The sequence below is a fragment of the Plodia interpunctella genome, chromosome 3 (genome assembly GCF_027563975.2).
Source record: "Plodia interpunctella isolate USDA-ARS_2022_Savannah chromosome 3, ilPloInte3.2, whole genome shotgun sequence".
NCBI lineage: Eukaryota > Metazoa > Arthropoda > Insecta > Lepidoptera > Pyralidae > Plodia > Plodia interpunctella.
The window spans coordinates 11356849-11378987 of record NC_071296.1 but is presented as its reverse complement, the minus strand read 5'-3'; the positions used below and the strand labels follow the sequence as shown (position 1 = coordinate 11378987).

At 34.1% G+C, this 22139-nt stretch overlaps 2 protein-coding genes across 11 annotated transcripts in view; one reads left to right on the top strand and one right to left on the bottom strand.

The window, feature by feature from the left end:
- mmd (mind-meld) overlaps positions 1–22139 on the top strand; it is a 486484-nt gene that overhangs the window by 66800 nt on the left and 397545 nt on the right. The window lies entirely within an intron of this gene.
- Positions 1761–2868, bottom strand: LOC128683921 (uncharacterized). The gene has a single exon (XM_053770030.1). It carries the CDS (start codon positions 2770–2772, stop codon positions 1939–1941), a length of 834 nt encoding a protein of 277 aa, XP_053626005.1. The 5' UTR covers positions 2773–2868; the 3' UTR covers positions 1761–1938.

Genomic DNA, 22139 nt, shown 5'->3' with positions numbered 1-22139 from the left:
TACCTACTTTATCATTATATATTTATAATAAAAGGAATTGAGAAACGACTCCCATCTTATTCCACATAATTACTGACAGCCATGAGAAATATGACTGTAAGAAAAAAATATTGAGTAAATTCTAAAATAATTCATAACATTACGGCGAAACAACTAAAGCGAAAGTAAGTTTGTTTGTTTTCTCTACGCTTTATTTGCTCAACCAATATCCTTGAAATTTTGCATGCATTTGCTTGTAGTACAGAGAACGACATAGGGTACCTTAAATCCCGGAAAAATTAATGTTCCCGTGGGAAATTCACGCGGGCGAAGCTGTGCGCAAAAGTTAGTTAACATTAAAATGTTTAATACACATTATGCATATTGAATTAAGGAATTTTTGCATGCCTTACCTTGATGTACGGAGAAGGACATAGGGTACCTTTCATCGTGTCATTCGTGGGAAATTCACGCCGGCGTCGAAGTGAGCAAAAGCTAGTTCTCTTACAGTTCCCTGTCGTACGTTGGTGCAATAAGATACCTCACAGGTTTGGGCCAAACCTGACCCACCCCGAGGGACGATATCTGTCTACTCTATGTAAATGTTTCTGCGTAACACGGAACGCATATTGGCCGTCCAAATATATTCTGAGCGTCTATTTTGTGGCGTTATTGATAAGAGTTTCGTTTCAATTTGAAAGCAAAAGTTATCTTCGTTTTGTATGTTATTACTTTTAATCTGACTTGGCTCCTATTTCCTCTCAAGAAGAGTTCCTTCATCTATACTATTATTATAAAGAGGTAAGCGTTTGTGAGTTTGTATGTTTGAGGCGGGTAATCTTCGAAAGTACCTAACCGATTTCAAAAATTCTTTCACCATTAGAAAGGTACACTATCCTAGATTGCTATAGGCTATATTTTATCTCAAAATCTCCACGGGAGCGAAGCCCCGGGCAACATCTATTATAGGATAAGTCCGCAGTTTTAGACGTATTTTTGACTCAAGCGCAAAATGATTCTCTTGCAATGTCTCAAAATTCTTAAATTCAAGTCTTAAACCTAAATACGTATCACCCTTATACGCTTGGGGGGGATAAAAAATGCTAAAAAAACATCACGTGATCATTGGACGACCCCTATGTGAAACTATACTGCGTAATGTACTATAGTTTTTACCAAAATTTGTGTTGAATTCAAGCAGATTGACTGAATTTTGGTACATATACACTTGTTATAACAAATTCATAGAAGCAGCGTGGTGCCGTGTATGTAAACAGTCAACGGCAATCAACCTATTCATAAACATATCCAAATTGTTCTCTATTACCCTGTCATAGAGATTTACGTAACGTAATGTGGCGTGCGGTTGAATGTACAACAAATATTAACATTGCTCGTACGCTATTAAATAAATGTTTCATGTTAAAATATTTTTTTCATCTAAATGTTATGAAATATCGTAATTTGATGTTATAATTATAAACAATAAATAAATATATTGGGACATATCACACAGATTGAGATAGCCCCAAAGTAAGTGCGAGACTTCTGTTATGGAATACTAACTCAACGATACTATATTTTATAACAAATACATATATAGATAAACATCCAAGACTCGGGCCAATCAGAAAAGATCATTTTCCATCATGACCCGACCGAGGGTCGAACCCGGGACCTCTCGGTTCAGTGGCAAGAACTTTATCACTGCGCCACCGAGGTCGTCGAAATTTATGAAATTAAATACGATTAAACTTACAGTAATTTATTCTACAATTGACTAGACTATAACACATTAATTAAAAATTTATTCAAATAACCATTCGATATTGCACTAATTTAAATTCAAAACTATTTGGAATTATATCAAGTTTATTTTAATGTCAAAATTAAACTCTTTACATTCGAGCTCATTCGTCCTTAATAAATACATCTAACAAAATAACCCAAAGCCTTGTATTATACAGTCGTCACCTCTACAAATGGGTCACAATTCCACTCAATGACCGAATAATTACTCCAAACGAAATTGCCCTTTATGGACAGGGGCGCTTCTAATGCTAAATACAAAATTGCCTTGGCGCCCTCTTCGAAAACCCTAGACATCTTTCTGTTTTCTCTACTAGACAAACTTCCAGGGTTGACACAGTTTACAATGACATTCCTATTACACCATTCTCTGTGTTGAAGGAATGTTACAGCATTTAAAGCTACCTTACTAATAGCTTGCACGTTTTTGCCCCAACCCATAGTTCTTTCAACACCTTTTCTTACAGCGTCTTCGTACTCTTGAAACACTGCAACTAACCGATCTTCGTTTAGCGTTGTATCACTTATCATACTCCGTATTTCTTCGTTTTCAATTGTAGCCAATAGACCCGCTGGTCCGGACACATTAATCACTCTCGCATTCTCATTTAAAATCGGATAAACTAATTTCCCGAAATTTATGTAACCATAAAAATTTACGCTCATGATTCTTCTCACTTTTTCCGCGTGCGATATATTCTTCTTCGTTTGAACATAATCAGAATGATTTATAAGTAGATCTATTCTTTCTTCTTTGTCTTGTATATGGTGCCTCAGTTTTATTATGCTTTTCGTGTAAGTTATATCCATAGGGATGTAATTTATATCAATGTCATCTTTTTTGAATCCCTTAAGAATATTATAACCAGTTTCTTCATCTTCAGTGGTAAAATAGATCTTTCCTTGGTAAGTCTCGGTGAGTTTCTTAAGCACTTGGTAGCCAAGATTGCTGGCAGCTCCGACGACCAACGCGACGTTGGCCATGGTTGAAGTGAGACTGGTATTCTTATCTGTGTTATCGCGATATGATGGAGTTGCGCACACATGATAAACTAGTGGCGATAAAATTCGCGCGGCTCTAGATGAGATCTGATTAAAGATGCTGCGTAATATTGGTACAAGCGAATCAAGTGTATTTAAAAATACTAACCAGAATTCGTAATGCCTAAGTGTGTTAAATGTTTAGAAATTTTATTTCTTGCTTGCATATAGTTTAATAAGTTTACAAACATAATAATTTTAAGTACAGAAGATTTTTTTCCAAAAGTATATAACGAGAGATCGAGTACTCAATCGATAAGATTTATCTATATAATGATCAATATCTGTATCAGCTATGGGAATGCGTATTTCGGATGTTATACAGTTATCGGGCATTTGGAAACTTGCCACAGGGTTAATTCGTCACACTTGAAATTAATTTTTGTATAATATTAAACGGCTATTCTATTTTTGTATTAATTATGAGACGGTCGAAAATATAACTAGAATATAGCGTTTCCGGACAAATATTAGAAAATACGACAAATCGATTTCTTTAAAATTAGACAATTAATAATTTAAATGAATAGTTTTGTTCAGGAGAAATAAAATATTTACCACTTAGTAACAAATAGAATATGAATTCTAAATAACATTTACCAAAATTTCCAAATGACATTAGTAATTATGGCGAAATGGCATCAAGCGGTTAATTTCTAGTGGCGAATTTGCAACAACCAGTTTTTTATCAAAATATTTTGTTTACATGTACTTATATAAAAAAAAAACTGTGTCACAATCTTATCTTCCTGATTAAAATAACTGTTTTATGAGATTATGTTGACTGTAGCTGATAACGTTGTCACTGCACGATTTACTACACAATTAGGTTCTATGAAAAAAATTTGACGACCTCCGTGGCTTAATGGTCATCATGCCGGACTGCTACAGTGGAGGTCCCGGGTTCGAATCCCGGTCAGGTCAACATGAAAAATGATCTTTTTCAGATTGACCTGGGTCTTGGATGTTTATCTATATATGTATATGTTATAGAATATAGTATCGTTGAGTTAGTATCCCATAACACAAGTTTCGAACTTACTTTGGGGCTAGCTCAATCTGTGTGATTTGTCCTTATTTATTTATTTATTATTTATATTTATTTATTCATGTGGTAATAATTAGAACAAAAAAAAATACATATAAAAGTACATTTCTAGTAGGCGTCCTATTGAGCAAGTAACTTGGAAAAGAGTTCACGTTTAGGGTTAAGTTGTTATAGCCTTAATCCCACAACAATCAATGATATGAGTGGAAAAAAGATTACATATGAATTGTTATTATAATTTTTATGTTAAGCGAGTTATCATTTGCAATAAGGCTCATCCTAAAATTTGGGGCACGGATAACGTAAACGATAATAAAAACAAAATAAAAATAAATAATTAAATTTGAATTTTAATCGTGTAGAAAGCAGTACTTTAAGCAAACTTTTGAAATCGAAGTAATCAGACACCTGCTATGTTATGACACATGCCTTTGGTAGTTCGCCTGCTTTTTTGGTAGTTTGGTAGTTTACCAGCAGGCAAATAGGCATGCGGTCTACTTGATGGTAAGTGGTCACCACAGCCTATCAACGCCTGCAATACCACGGTTGTCACAGGCGCGTTACCTACTTTGTAGCTTAGGTTTTTGCCACAGTAGGTACACTGTAATCACACCGCCTCTCTGAACCTTCAAACCGGAACACAACAATGCAAGCACTGCTGTTTTGCGACAGAAATAGACGAGAGGCATACGACCTTTGTACCAAGGTGGTAATTGTACAAAAAATTACGGATTCTTAAGCAGCAAGTACCTACGTTTGTTCCAGATGATTTCACGACTTATGACTTAAAATAAACATTTTACTATAAAGAGCGCGGCAACGTCGGAACATAAAACAAACGTTGTTGTGCACGAGCTGACGTTACCCCGACGTCGCTTTATGACGTCTGACGTCGTTACGGCCAGTGGCACGTGACTTGGAGTTATGGTCATTTTATATAACGCTGCATTTCAAACTTTTAAGGTGGCATTTTGATAATGCTATATAAAATTATGACGTGTTTAACGTTTTGCACTATTGTTTTAATAAAAGATGTCATTTTTAGTCTAAATTTGGTTTTTTCATTTTCCAATCGTTAGAGAAAAGTATTCATATTATTTAGATATTTATAACTTATCAATTTCCATACAATTTTAAGACTTAATATAATATGTGTTTTATCTTAATGATATTTACACATCTATAGGTACGCATATCAGCTGACGCATACTAATGTTGATCCAAAAGTTCAAAACATTTTATTACACTTGCCGTGTTTACTTAGTTGGTCATAAGTAAACTAACAAGCCCATCCTATATAACCATCGATTATGTATGCGAAACAATTGTTCCAAATACGTTTAATGCAGAAGAAGAAGAAGCAGAAAAATAAGAAAAAGGAAAATAACAACGAGATGGACAGAAGAATTCAACTTGGATGTGCGGCTTTTAACAAAATGGGTGACATATTAAAGTCAACTGACAGTCCACAATGCCTAAAAACTCGCTTACTTAACCAATGTGTCCTGCCTACCATGACTTATGGTGCCGAGACATGGACGCTCACGAAGGAGACTGTGTACAAATTGAAAGTCGCACAGAAAGCCATGGAGCGGGCCATGCTCGACATCAGATTGCAAGATCGCGTTCCAAACACCGTGATCCGACAGCGTACCAAATTAAGGGACGTGAGAGACGCGGTCATGAACTTGAAGTGGAACTGGACAGGACACCTGGCACGTCGGCGTGATGGTAGGTGGAGTAAAGTGCTGATGCTGACTGAATGATAGCCTGGGGCCGGCGAGAGAGGTGTCGAGCGACCTGCGATGAGATGAGCGGACGATATAATAAAAGTAGCAGGTTGTACGTGGATGAGAGAGGCACAGGACAGAGGAGGCTGGCGTACGTGAAGAGAAACCTATGCTCAGTAGTGGGCACAAAGAGGCTGAAATGATGATGATGACGTTTAATGCCAAATGAAATATTATTTTAAAATAATGTTATACGACTGTACGCCAAAACTTATGCCAACATTTGAATGGCAAGATAGTTATATTATAAAAACCTAATTATACAAAGTTGGCATTGCTATTATAGACAGATGGGGCAGGTAAAACTAAATAAATACATGTAAAAATAGCCAAGAGCTACATGAAACAAAAAGATGAGACAAAAAGATTTGATTTTAAGCGTGGTTAGACCGATGCTATTTGGACATGGCAGACAAAATTGCTGCAAAGAATCTACATGGGGCCTAAAATGCTCGACTCGACACATCAAAGCGGCGGAATTCGATTAGTTTTCGTCGATCGTGCGGCGAGCATAACTGCGGCCACACACGATATGTTGCAATTTGTCACACTTGATGACTTGAAGGATTGTGAAGTGTGGTTGTGCCCTAAAATAGACGTCGTACAAGGCGACTAAGGGTGGGTTACACCGTCAATTTTGACGTGCGCAGAAAATCTGAAAGTACGCTATTTGGACAAAACGTCAGCGGCGCGTCGGTTAAAATCTAGGTAGAAGTTAACGTCAAAGTTGGTGCAACGCATCCATATGTTTCGGAACGGTACCGTGACGGCAAAATATATGCATTTGCGTTCTATTGGAATTATGGTCTGTGACAAGCAATAAAAAGTTATGGCTCATACGATACAAGTGAGCTAAGAGCTCTCGTCTCCGATTCGCAGACAAAAATTCAAGATGAAATTTTATTATCAGACGTTTTGTTCTAGACAGACTGTGACGTAGATGTTTTTTAACTTTATTCGTAACAAGTACTCGTAGTATCTTGATATGTTGGCTGTACACACTGTATCATCGACGCGAATGAATGATCATTGCGTAATTTGTATGAGCGCTTTCATTTGCCGCAACGAAAAACCGTACATACGAGTACCGAATGCGTCAAGGTTCGGCGAACTTATTCGCGTTAGTGTGTAGGCATCAAAGAATATGCTATGGAGTCGTAACTGCGCTTTTTCGTTATAAGGGTTAGCTTACTTTACTTATCCTTTAAGGCTAACTATTAGGGTCACTGTACATCCACACGTGGATGTCGTACAAGGCGACCAAGGAACACAAAGCTTTGCGTATCAGCTGCCAAAGATATATGTCAGTTATATGTATCAAATAAACGAGTTTTCTTTTTGAGTCATTGACCGAGCGAGCGAAGCGAGCGATACTTGGGGCAAAAATACATTTTTTGTATGTATGTAAGTATGTACGTATGTTTGTAACGCGATAACTGTTTACGCGAAATTTAAAAGGTATGTAGGATCTGCCAATGGAATTTTTAAGTTCGTGAGGCAACAAAATCAGGTTAAGCCATTTTTGATATATTCATAATTTTGTCAAAAAATATTGTGTTCGCGAGGTGATTTCGCATGTTTGAGGCGGGTGATCTCCGAAGCTTTCTTTCACCATTAGAAAGCTAAATTATCCGAGATTCCTATAGGCATATATTTGTTTCGAAATAAATTAGTTTTTAGCCATATCAGAAGCTACATTATCCGAGATTCCTATAGGCATATATTTGTTTCGAAATAAATTAGTTTTTAGCCATATCAGAAGCTACATTATCCGAGATTCCTATAGGCATATATTTGTTTCGAAATAAATTAGTTTTTAGCCATATCAGAAGCTACATTATCCGAGATTCCTATAGGCATATATTTGTTTCGAAATAAATTAGTTTTTAGCCATATCAGAAGCTACATTATCCGAGATTCCTATAGGCATATATTTGTTTCGAAATAAATTAGTTTTTAGCCATATCAGTGAACACTTATAAAGTAAATTGAATAAAGCGCTACCGAAAATCTTAACGCGCGTGCGCCGGCCCTACTGTTGATTATACATGCATATAATGTACTACAAAAAAGATTTTTAGTAGATCCATAAAAAAGTCCGCGACACTATACATCTATCTTTTATAATTAAACAACTATAAAGTATTTTATATGTAATAAGGTAATGTAAATGAAAAGGCGCATTTTGATAATTATTACTACACAAGCATATTAATCCTTATGATTACAAGTTATTTCATCATCAAGATAATTTCATAAAGATAAATTTTGTCCTTTACAGCACATAAATTGGATGAAAAGATTCTGAAATATCGTGGAATAAAAATATACGCACGCCAAATTATTTTATGGAGGTAGGCACCTATATATTGTTGAACACGGCACGCGCTGCCGTATACAGGATCTGTCAATAGAAATTTTAAATTCGTGGGGCATCAATATGGGTTAAGTCGTTTTCGAAATATTCACAATTTTGTAAAATCTCATCAAAACTTATTGTATCCGCGAGGTTTACGCGTTCGCGGCGAACAACTAGTAAATATTCAAAACTAAAAATTGAATGTGTTATTACTCCGGCTATCGTGATCTAATGAAATGTTTAGCTGAAAGAAATAAACAACCAATCACGGAGCTTCGCCGGAGCTGCAGCGAGTTTTCATTTCGAATCTTATCATCGGCACAGCAGAATACAAATGAGATGAACAAAAAAAAAAAACTTAGATTGCATTTTTAAAATCCTGATTCCCGTTTTATTTGTGCCCGTAATATTGAACGAGGAGCTGTGAACGAGATTAATAATATATAATATATATACTAGCTGCGCCCCGGGCTTCGCTCCCATAGGAATTTCGGGATAAAAAGTAGCCTGTGTGTTATTCCAGGTTATTTTCCACTCTTGTACCAAATTTCATAACAATCGGTCCAGTGTATAATGCGTGAAGAAGTAACAAACAAACTTACTTTCGCATTTGTAATATAATAAGTTCGGATATAGGTCGTTCGTCGCCAGGCAAGAGGCAAGCATAATAAGCTAACCGCTGCGTAGAATTTAATTGTTTAAGTGTGTAATTTGCATACATTTCTAGTTTTTTATGTGAAATACGTGAATATAAGAATAAGATCATCAATATTTTAATGTAACTTTAATGGAAAAGTGAACAGTTAAAGAAGAAATCAACAAAACAGTTTAAATTTTACAAAATAACTGTTGGAATCCCTGACCTACGACAACCCGCAGAGTCGCCGCTTGATGAATCATTGCATCGCATCGCTCAGCTGAGCCACGACCGCCCGTGTACCACGAGACGCAGATTTTAGCGACGTTAACTATCGCTACCTCTGTACTAAGGTAATAAAATATGTCTGATACAAAGAATTGTAGTGGCTGTAAAGGCGTTATTGTTGATGAACGGTATTTACAATGCAGCATTTGCATGGAATATTACGACCTTATTTGTGCCAATGTTCCGGAAGTTCGATTTTACAAAATAATGACTAAAGAACTCAAAAATACTTGGCAGTGCGTTGTATGTAAAAGCAAACAGCCCAAAATCGATAATACAAATACACCAGTACGCGCTTCTTTTGACGGCGTGACAGTACAGCGAGGGGCGGACAAAAGTAGTCCGGTCTACCTAGATTTATCTATATTTGAAAACAGTAATTTGATGCAGCCGTCAACGTCCACTGCCTGTAATGCTGCATTGAGTGTCACCACTAGCAGTATACCTCAGTTATCAGACAGCGAAGAAGATGATCAAATCACTTCTCTTAAACATAAAATATCGCAGCTCACGAATGAATTGGATCGTGCTTCGAATAAAATAATAGAATTAACAGCAGAAAATGAAGTTCTGAAAAAAACTATTTCAGAATTAAAGCCCCACAAAGACAATAAAAAGTCTAAAACAAAAAAATCAGCACCAAAAACTAAAAAAGTCTCAAGTCCTCAAATAAATGATATTAAGAAAGCAGGAAAAGTTACTATGAAGCCCCAAAATATAGTTCAAAATATATCAATACAGAGTGAATCAGAAAAGAAGATGAAATTATGCATGATAAGCAGTAATAATGATATTAAAATGCTAGAGATAGCAAAAAATTCTTTTAGTAACTCAGAAATATGTCATTACTTGTACCCTAAGTGTGGGATAGGCCAGCTCATAAAAAACATAGATGTGAAACTTAAAGATTTTACAAAGGATGATTGTTGCATTATTTTTATTGGTCAAGAAGACTTTAAAAAAACAAACAACTATTTTGATTTAGTTTTAATGCTGAGGGAAACATTATCAGCAATTACTCATACAAATATAATATTATGTCTGCCAATATTTAAATGTGCTGACAATACAGACATTTTTAATTGGAGACTGGAATGCTTCAATAATTTACTATATTTGGATAACCATACACATAATTATGTATATCTACTAGACACAAATTTGAATTTATCATTTGAATATGACATGTTCTCAAGACAGTACGGGACTATAAATTACTACGGGATGAAGAGGATATTTAAAGACTTGGAAAATCTAATTCAAGACATCGAGTATAATAATAGGGAATGTGATAAATTCTTGTCAATCAATAATTTAAACACAAACGATCAGTTTTTTCTGTGATTCGAAATTAGTTATAATACATCAAAACATTGCAGGTTTAGTGAATAAGTCTGACTTACTTGTTATACACATGGAAGAATTATTATGTAATAGAATTGACATTGACATTATTTGTGTATCTGAACATTTTATTAAATCGGGAAATGAAGACAATTTGTATATCCAAAATTTTTGTCTTGCAGCATGTTATTCGAGGTCTAGTGAAAGTCGTGGAGGTGCATGTATCTTAGTGAAAAAAATATATAAATATAAAGAAATTCGTATATCAAAACATTGTGTTAATGGAGTTATAGAATGTTGTGCAGTAGAGTTGACAGAATTTAAATTAATAATATTGTGCGTCTATAGACCATCCACTTCTAAGGATTACGATACTTTTTATGATAAATTGGATATTATCTTAAAAATATTATGTGCACATTCAAACAAGAAAGTTGTAATATGCGGAGACTTTAACATTAATATCTTAAAACGATGTACTTTAGCTTTGGATTTTGAGTACTTCCTTAGGGGTTATAATTTGACATTACAAATCAGAATACCGACTAGATTGAGCAGTAAAACATGTATAGACAATTTTGCTCACAATATGGAAGGTATAAGCAAAACTTATGTGCTAGAATTCGGTTTGTCTGACCACACGGCTCAAATAATAGAAATCCCGGTCAAGAAAGTAAATGTTGTAAAGTATTGGCGGGTAAAAAAACGTGATTTAGGTTCAGACAATTTAAGTATTTTTAAAAAATATGTAAAGGAATTTGGCTTTTCGGGTGTTTACGACACAGAGGATCCAAATTTGGCTACTAAATATTTTCTAGAAAATTTCCAAATGTTGTATAATCTTTGTTTTCCGGTAAAAATAGTAACTGTAAGAAACATTAATAAAAATAAATGGGTCTCAAAAGGAATAAAAAAATGCTGTAAAAGCAAAAGAGCTCTTCTTTGGAAATATAGAAAAAATGCATCATATGAAAATAAAATTAACTTTAAAAATTACAGTAAAAAATTAAAGAAAATCGTAAACTTAACTCAAAAGGCGCAAAACTCACATTATATTCATCAAGCCGAAAATAAGTCCAAAGCAACATGGCAAATAATAAATAAAAGAGAATATACTAGAAACTATATTACAAGAGTTGAAAAAGATGGTAGTATTATTACGGACCCTAAAAAAATTGCAGATGCTTTTAACTCACACTTCATCAATAAAATTGAATATTTATCAAAAAATTTGAATAACAAAGTTGATATTCAAACACAGTCACAATCCATGTTCCTACAACCCATATCACCTGAAGACGTCATACGTATTATTACGACTTTGAAAAATAAAAATAGTACTGGACTCGACGGTATATGTACTAAAGTAGTCAAGTTTGTAAAAGAAGAGATAGCTCAGCATCTGAGTTATATAATAAATATGTGCATAGATGCTGGTATCTTTCCTGAAACACTAAAAACAATAGTTATCAAGCCAGTGCATAAAAAAGAAAGCAAACTCAATATGTCCAATTTCAGACCCGTAGCATTGGGATCTATATTCACAAAAATATTTGAAAAATATCTTTATGATGCTCTTTATAAATATCTGACAAAATACAATTTACTATGTGACGAACAAATGGGATTTAGGAAAAGTAGAACTATCGACATGGCAATATATAAATTACTTGACATTGTAATGCATAATGTAGATAATAGAACCGCGGTATGTGCACTGTATACAGACATGACTCAGGCGTTTGATTTTGTTAACCATAAGCGATTAATAAATAAGCTGCACGCATATGGAATAAGAGGGAATGTACTGAATCTTATATCATCTTATTTAGATAGCCGTGGTCAGCACGTTGAGATAAACCGTATCTGCACTGTAACTAATCAAGAACAAACTTATTTATCGGACCATCGTATCAATAAATTTGGAGTTCCGCAGGGCAGTGTGTTAGGGCCACTGTTATTTTTAATATACATTAACGATCTGCCCAAACATGTTAGACAACACATGGTATTGTTCGCTGATGACAGTACAGCTGTAATAAAATGTAATGACCCAAAGGAATATGAAACCGATATAACTAATGTATTACGTGATATAGTAGAATGGCTTGAGATAAATAATTTGAAAATTAATATGAAGAAATCTAAATTGATGCAATTCGCTCAAAGAAAGACAGTACAAAACTTAACTATTCATTATAATGGAGAACAGGTTGATGAAGTCATGACAACCAAATTTCTAGGGCTAACAATTGACAACAAACTAACATGGAATGGTCATACCGATAATGTTTGCAACAAATTAAATAAATGTGCGTACGCTCTTTTTCAGCTTCAGAAAAAAATAAAATTAGAGGCGTGTGTTGTAGCTTATCACGGCTTAGTCATGCCGATATTGCGATATGGGATAATATTTTGGGGTAATTCAAGGGATAAAGACATCATTTTTAAAGCACAAAAAAGATGTGTGCGATCAATGTGCGCTTTAAAAACTCAAGATAGCTGTGTGCCATATTTCAAATCCCTTAAATTACTAACATTTCCTTGTATTTATATATTTGAAATATGTATATTTGTAAAATTAAATCCGCACTTATTTAAGAAAATAAGGGACACGAGAAAAAGAAAGGACCGTGTTAGGCCACAATATGTACACAAACTGGTAGTTGGTGGTCACAATACGGCGTTATTAAGAAACAGTGTATTTGGCATGGCCCCTGTTATATATAATAAATTGCCAGAGAGTTTTAAAGATCTTAATTTTTTGAAGTTTAAGAAAACATTGAAACTTTTTTTATTAGATAAATGCTATTATACAATAAATGAATTTTTAAATGACAATTTATGATATATACCTACCTAATATGACAATTATAAATAATTATTTTAATTTTAATTACTTTCTTGTTATTTTGTTTTTATTTTGCATGGCGATTGACAAACTTACAGTACTTATAGTTTAATTTTATTTACAATTAAAAGGTTTTTTGACTCTAATAATTTAATAATGATGACTCGTGAAATATAATTAAACATATAATCTTGATGCATGCCACACAAGGAAATAATATTTTTATAATTAATTAATTATTGTACATCCGCTCTCGGATAAAACATAGTGATACTAAAAACATGTGACTTATATCTGTAACACCTACCTATGTTTTACAATAAAGTTTTTGAATTTGAATTTGAATTTGAAAAATTTTTATATCTCTTTACTTTTAGTCGTATAAAGTAGTAGTTTATTAAACAAGGTACCAAACGAATCAATTCTCATATAAGGTAGTTACCCGTGTAGGGATTTATGACTTTCATTCGGTCTAACCTCTACTTTTCATTGAGTATATAAGGAAGGTAAAAATTGATTTTTTAAAATAGGTACAACCTGTTGAGAAAATAAAACTAAGATTTTAATTTCGGTACAGCAAGCAAAAAAAATATATATGAGTACAAATCACACAGTGACTTAATCAGACTTGTATTAATCAGATACTATATTTTATAACAAATACATATATAGATAAACATCTAAGACCCGGGTCAATCAGAAAAAGATCATTATCCATCATGACCCGACCGACAAGAACTTTATCACTGCGCCAGCGAGGTCGTCAAACCGATAAATTATGAATTAATTGTCCATTTAAAATTTTTAAGAAGTAATATTTTTTAAAATTCACACTGGCTGATTAGAAACTAATCATAAAAGCACAAAATCGCAGCATGTTTTTATTTACTTTTTTTTTAAATGTTTCATTATTTAAGAGATCTTAGAAATTGGCTAGTTGGTATTGGTTCTATTGTTAAAATTTACTTCGGAAAGAAATTAGTATGAGTATTTCCAGACAGAGTAGAATGCGATTTCGCATTTTCTACCCGATATTTAGATCATTACATTCATTTCACTTCATTTTGTGTATCACAGTCGAATAAACAGTAAAACGAATGTATTAATATACTCGTATCCAGTATTTTAATGACACAATTAACTCTTTACGTGGGTACGATTAAATAAATGGGGCAATTTGGTATCAGTAGTACCAATAATAGTACTAGTGGTAGTACTCGAAATATTTTCGTAAATAATCAACGTAAATTCCCGTCCAATGCTGCAGTCGAAAGCCAGCCACATCGCCCGAATTCCATCTCAACCATTCTAAACAATGTAACAAATAAACTACGAACTCCCCCTTAAGTTGAAACGGACCCCTTAAATTAATGTTTCTTCACAGATAAGCCACTCCTCTAGCGAAAATTAGAATAACAAAGTACAGAGAAGTGTTATCTGATATATTCCCTAAAAACATAAGTTGATGTTTCACCATCGGCAGGACTTTATATCCCACGGCTGGGTATATCTCTTCTCTCTTGTAAAAAGTAGATATTTAAATTTGTATATCCGAGTTAATGTGTGTATATTTGATTATGTAAAGTCAAATTTTATTAATCACGTGACTCACTCTTGTTTTCAATATAGTACTACGTTAGGTATGCTTCTGAGAATCGTAGAGCGGTTCACAGAATGTATTTAGTTATAACGTAGTCTCAACAACTGTCTCGTCCTAATAGTTTTGGTTAAAGTAGATGTGACATACAGCTGATGGACAGACATACAGCACAGGCTATACGTAAATGGATACATATCTATGTTTGTATAACGTTGCGCTGCCTTCTCCCCAATCTTAAATTCAATCGTTTTGCAATTTTTGTTAACGTGTCGGTATCGCGTAAATAGTTCAACAGAATTTTTAGTTTCGAAGGGAAACTTATAATCGAAACGTCGAAAAAAAAGGTACGTTAGAGATTCAATCGATGCAACAGCTGAAGTTATAGGGGGCTTGTCGTTTTTGTTAGTTTGTGCCATGGTCACATAAGACATATGGTAGGCGGCAACAAAACAATGCACCACTTCTATTTGACAAATATGATTTCAATTTCAGTGAACCAAACAGTACTGACAACTTCACCTGAATGAATTATGCATCTGCGTCTAACTTCAGATAAATCTATATCTTTCTATAAACACCTGTTATATTTACTTCGGTAAACAATGGGAAAGCTTAATTTTTCATAATGTTGCCAGCTAAGGAAAATATTTTTGTTGTTTTTTTTTTTAATTTAATTTACTAAGGCAAAAGTTGACTATTTTGTTTTTTTTTTGCTGAAATCGCTAATGTCTTGTATTAACGATGTTTAAATAAATATATATTTATTTATAATAAAAAAATGTAAATAACAAAAATCCGTGACAGATACTTGATATGAGCTACGAGAGGCATTAAGCCAAATTTCTTGACGTTGTACACTAAAAGGGTTAGCCTTTTAGCGCGTAAATATCATCCAGCCACAATAGAATCATTAAAGGCACATTCATTTCAATACATCATCAGTAATACAGTTAATTTATCAATCACAGCGCCCAAAACAACCTATACAATATCCATTCCAAGACGACCACTCTAACAAGACCTATTACTTTATTAAATGTGTTTGGTAAAATCCGCGATCGCGGGTCTCAATATACTGGTTGTTCTGTTTATAAACTAGTATATTCCGGTTCGCACTGGATTCCCTTTGTGCGGTGGTCGTAATTACCTATAGTCTGGATGTCAAGTCAACCTCTCTTAGTCTTTGATTACGTACTTATGTTAAGTTCTTAATGAGTTGTGCGAGGGCTTGTACCGGCTTAAACCGGCATTTACAGGTTAAATTCCATTAGTAATTTTATTTTGCCGATTTTTAGTCTGTCGTTTTGCGCCTCGATTGTTTAAGGTTAAAACTAAGTCTTTGGGAATTTTTCTTACAGAGCATTCTTATTTATTATTATACTAGCCGCGCCCCGGGGAGTTTTGGAATAAAATGTACCCTATTTACTATTTCAGGTTATATTCTATTCGTGTACCAAATTCCATAACAATCCGTCCAGTAGATTTTGCGTGAAAGATAACAAACTTAACATACATCCTCATAAACTTTGGCATTTATAATATTAGTAGAGTAGAATTTTTGACATAAAGATCATATTACTCCATTTACTATGGATTTACGTGCATAAAGACAGAACATCAAAAATCGTGATACAAAAATAAAATGTGTTCGAGAAAAGTAATAAATATTTTGTATGGATGTGAAAATCTATTAAGTGTATGATACAAACATTCTTACATATATTTTCCGCCTGTTTTGCCATCCTTTTGACGTCTTGATAAGACGTGACAACCAGTTTTTCATTATCTGTTATCTACCTACCATGCATGTTTCACAAACACATTACAATGTATCGTATTCGTAGATTTACGAGGAAAAATATGATTAAAATTTTCTATGATCGAACAATTGAATGACTTTGAATTTTCGAAGATGTTATATGTACCAAAGGAGGTGTGAGGTACTATCTTTATGGTGGTAAAATGTATTCTAGTATCTTGTAAGATATGAATATCTGGTTGCGACCACGGCGGCTGCGACCTAGGTGATGTGACCTAGGAAACGTGAGCAACATTAAATAAAAATTCCGTCCGTTAATATACTAATATGTAGTTAAGATATGAAAAATAATATAAGAACAAGAACATTTACAAGAACAAGACATGATAAACAAGAACGTATTTTAATCCCAAAAATATTTTGTTCTTTTTATAAGTAACTAGAGGCTAGTCCCGGCTCCGCTCGTATAAAATCATATTATAAAAGTAGCCTATATTATTCCTGAAGGTTTCGTCTGTCTCTGTGCTAAATTTCATCAAAATCGGTCAAGTAATTTGTGAGTTTTTCATTATAACCAAAAATACATTTTTTTATCTTTATATTTATCTTTATAAGTATAGATAATCTAGCAACATACCCTTTTTAAATATAATAAAATTGAATAAACTAAACTTTTATATTATATAGCAATGTATAATATACATATATATATATATATATATATATATATATATATATATATATATATATCAAATCTAACTCTTAGCTCTAAATTCAACTCAAAATAATTTATGAAAGCGAATCAGGAGAGGCGTTGATGAGTTTTAATTATTTCAGACATGATAATAACTTTACATAAATGCCAAATTAAGTTGGAATACTTTCTTAATTCGGTAAACTTTGCACATCTGACTATAAACACTTTTCTCCGTCAATTTTCTTCTTTTTAAATGTCTTAATTTGCTAAGTGTATTATTTTGAGAAGCTTCGTGAAAGAATCTTGTTCTATCTGAAAGAAAGAAAGAAAAATAGTTTATTTGGTACACAATGACAATTAAAACTAAGTTGGCAATACAATCCGGAATTAAAACATGCACCGAAGTGGCCCCCACCCAGCATGTGTCGTGGCTGGGCCATGACGCCGGTTTTCTGCGGGTACCATACCTAAATTAAAAACTAAATTTAAAACTTAATCTGTTGTAATAGTTTAAGACAATTTATTGTTTACGAAGCGGTGGGGGTGTCGGTTAAGACTCCGAGTCTCAAAACCGAAAGGTTCCAGGTGCAGAACGTACTAGTGCCACATGAGTTTTTATACGTATATTCGGTATAAAAACTCATATCTCGGTGGCGCAGGTTGTAAAGTGCTTGCCTCTGAACCGAGAGGTCCCGGGTTCGATCCCCGATGGGGTCATGATGGAAAATGATCTTTTTCTGATTGGCCCCGGGCCATCTTGGATGTTTATCTAATATGTATTTGTTATAAAATATAGTATCGTTGAGTTAGTAGCCCATAACACAAGTCTAGAACTTACTTTGGGGCTAGCTCAATCTGTGTGATTTGTCCTAATATATTTATTTATTATTTATTTATATTATGTAGTATATAGGAATATGTATGTATATTTACAACACCAAAACGAATTAAAGGAATAAATTATAGAATTAAAATTAAAATATAAATTATAAAAATACAATCAATACTGGTATCTAACGCATAACCTTCCAAAGGCGCATAAGGTACATGAAGACTAACTAAATCTTTTGTACTACGACTTTTGTATAAACGTAATAAATACAAAAAGTCTCCTTTTTTAGTTTTAATGTCGTTTCTACAAAACAATAACTGTATGTTCCATAACGCTACTGTACTGTCTCGTGTTGCTTGGATATTACATAGACTTTAAGATGTGTAGAATTGCAAAATAGATTATATTTTTTTATATGAAAAAAAAACAAAAATGAATCACGAAAAGTCGTAGAATAAAAGTACTTGTTTTGACGTACCTAAGTAGTCTTTAGGAGATTTTGCGTTTGATACCAGTAACCCGCTGTGTAGCAAGCAGGTTTGCTGAATTCAATGAGGAAGACGAAGAATACCACCGGTGATCATTAATTTGTTTATTCCTTCGCCAATTTTGCAAAAACAATATGTACTTCATTAATGTTCAAAAGTTTGCTTGTTAAAAACAAATGCTGGTAAGAGTCAACATCAAACAGTGAGGTCTCGTGTACAATTCCCTTAATCAATTCCCTCAACAATGCTGTCTGCTACAAGTGACATCTACATCTGTCGTCTGTACGTCGCGAAATACACTGACCTATTTAGCCGACCGCGGCGAAACTGGAGGGTTGTTTTACTCGGCGATGGATAAATAAGTGGTGTGTGTGACGAGTTTATTTGTATACATGTTCCTTTTTAAAAACAGATTTTCAAATGAGGCTGTATGTTCGAATGTATATTTTTTACGTTTAGAAAACAATTATGAGATTATGGAGTCGAGCGGGAATTGAACCCAAGCCCCTGACTATCTGTGGTAGTGCTCTTAACAACTGAGCTATCGAGACTATGCTAGTTCGGCCGAATTATTTGATCCCTTTCCGTTTCATGCCGACGTACAGTATTTCCATTATATAGTAGTATGTATTCTTAACTAATCAACATACCGCTCACTGTTATATGTTATTGTTTTATGTGCGTTGTCGTTTTGTTGTTATTTTAGTCATATATCGTCAGAGCCCCGAAACTAATTCTTCTTCTCGTTGCACTACCTTCGGCAACATTGGTATTAATGCCTTCCAGTTGCATACACACTAATAAACGAAACTGTCTTTGCAGGTTTCCTCACCATGTTTTACCGGGAGCAAGTGGTGGTTTATAAAAAATATTATACATGAGTCAGATAGGATACAAACTCATGTCGCGCGAGTAGGATTCGAACCTGGGACATTTTGATCCCAGCTGGACGGGTTTATGTACTCCGTCCGCTAGGATCATGTAGAAGAGGTGTATCCACGCATTTGTTACCTGTATAATAAGATCACACTTGCCAAAAAGCGCCCATGCACCACTGGGTGCTAAAATAAAAACATAAACAAAATCCATGATCACAACATCATTTTCGTTCATACCATCAATTTTTACGAGCGTGCGACATCACTTCTCACTTTTACTACTCCCCGAGGGCTCATCCCACTTCTGATAGCTTTATGTATTCTCGATTTGCTTATGAACTCCCACTAAGATTACCGTAAGCCTCCGAGGGCTGACCCTTGTGATTCTGCTGTAAAATAAACCTATTTACGATATGCCCGTGCGCGTCGCGCGTGGCCATAATTTTGCAATAATATAAGTCGAATTTTGATTTGCGAATATAGGCCAATAGCAGTCCGCCCGGCTTCGCTACGGAATAAAGATTATAAATCCTAAAGCTTTCACTTGAATCAATCTATCTATTAAAAATACCTGCTTCAAAATCTGTTGCTTAGTTTTAAAGATTTAAGCTTACATATGGACAGGCTGCGGTAAGCGACTTTGTTTTATACTATGCAGTGATGATATCAATATCAGGTTTTTTTAGACTAATAATTAGTTAATACCGAACAGGAGCCAAAAGACAAAAAATGTGAAAATACAATACTATATTACGTCAATCTTTTTTTTTAGAATTTAAAAAAAAGCCGTCTTATTTCCTTATTAAAATAAAGCTATATTCCTCAACTTGGAACGAGTGTGCGGATGTGAAACTTAAACTTTATAAAGACCATTATCCGAAGAATAAGTAGCTTGTAGGCTCAATTTGCAAAATAAAAGGCTGTGTGCACTTTTGGGGCAGAGGTTCTCAATGTTTGTCTTGCTAAGCCTTGAGTTTCGTCTAATCTAACCAATGCAACGGTTAATAAATTTTGTCTCTGTCTCATCTGAGGGTCGTTTCCTCAGCTGAGTGACCAGGGTCCTCTTTCCTAATTTTTCGTGTTCACTTCGGACGGTTGTTGACATATCTAGTCGTCAGGCAATTGGCATGCATTTAATCGTTGATGACATTGGGTTTGCCTCTTCTGCCAGGCCCAAGCGATTACTCGTAGACAGATATTTAATTCATGTATTTATTATTTATATAGTATGTAATTTATTTTCTATAGTATGTAATTTATTATTTAACAGTTAATAATTGTATTAACAGTTAATAATTGTATGTAGTCTATACTATTATTATAAAGAGGTAAGCGTTTGTGAGGTTGTATGTCTGAGGCGGGTAATCCCCGAAACTACGTAACCGATTTCAAAAATTAATTCTTTCACCATTAGAAAGATAGGTACATTATCCAAGATTGCTATAGGCTATATTTTATCTCAAAATTCCCGCGGCAGCGAAGCCCCGGGCAACATCTAGTATTTTATATATAGATACTTTATACAATATTGAACATTGATTCATTTGGGTTCTATGGTAATATATGTCAAGTTATAAGTGTAAATGTATTATTACTGTTAACTTTCCTTATAACACCCTTAATAATAATAATAAGCAATTTTGAACACATGCAGAATAGTTCATGCAGGGTGATCATCTTGGATCCCCAATAGTTATCTTATGCTCGTGATAGTTAGTATCCCTATACCAGCTTTTATAGCTGAGAAAAACGACGAAGGTAAATAATAATAATAATAATTGTTTATTTCGGCAATAAATAATTAATTTAAATACACTGTTATTTTGAGGGATTACAGTGGACATTAAGATTTTAACTTGATTGTTGACATTTCAATACTGTTGCAGTCATCGTGGTCGCCGCGAGGCCACTTCGTGATTTGTAAAAAGAAAATATTTTTATGAAACTATCATAAATGAATTGTTTCAATATTTTATAACTTTAAATGCGCTCAAAAAAGTTTGAGAATCGCTGTAGAGCGATGTTTTAATCCATTATGTATCTGATAGATTTTCTTCGCGATTCATGTTGCCATTTAAGATAATCTTAGGAAATGCTCTGTGAATTTTGAAGAGTAAAATATAAGTTTCTGCCAACTGAGAATTTTATATTAGATTCCGAAAAAGACAATTTTATATTAGATCCATTTCAAAACAATATTACCCAATCGTTCTCAATCGATTTCATTATAACAACGACGACATCCAAAATTACTTTGTGAAACTTTGTACGACAAATAAAAAGTTTTGACATCAATCACATTTTAATACTCTTCAAACAAACATGTTCCGTATTACGACTTTATCAAAATCTAAATTGTGCCGGAAATGACGTCAATGGCGCGTCATCGCGGCAACGGAAGAGGGTTGCCAACCTGACGGATGGAAGATGAGGCTTGTTTTGTGGGTACTAATAAATTACTCAGTGTATTAGATATAATGATATTTATTACCTTTTTTCATGTGCAAACTCTTTCCTTTTATATTCCTGTAATATAAGGGACGAAATTGTGTAACACAGATAAGTAATGGTTACTATCACTTTGTATTGCCAATGGGCGCGCGTGATATCTCTCAGAGCGTTTTCCCGGTTACTTCCGCCGCCGCTAAGCATCGAAGTTCAAGGTCCGCTACGAGCGCGCATTTTATGATAGACTAGATGTTGCCCGATGCTTCGCTCCCGTGGTAATTTTGAGATAAA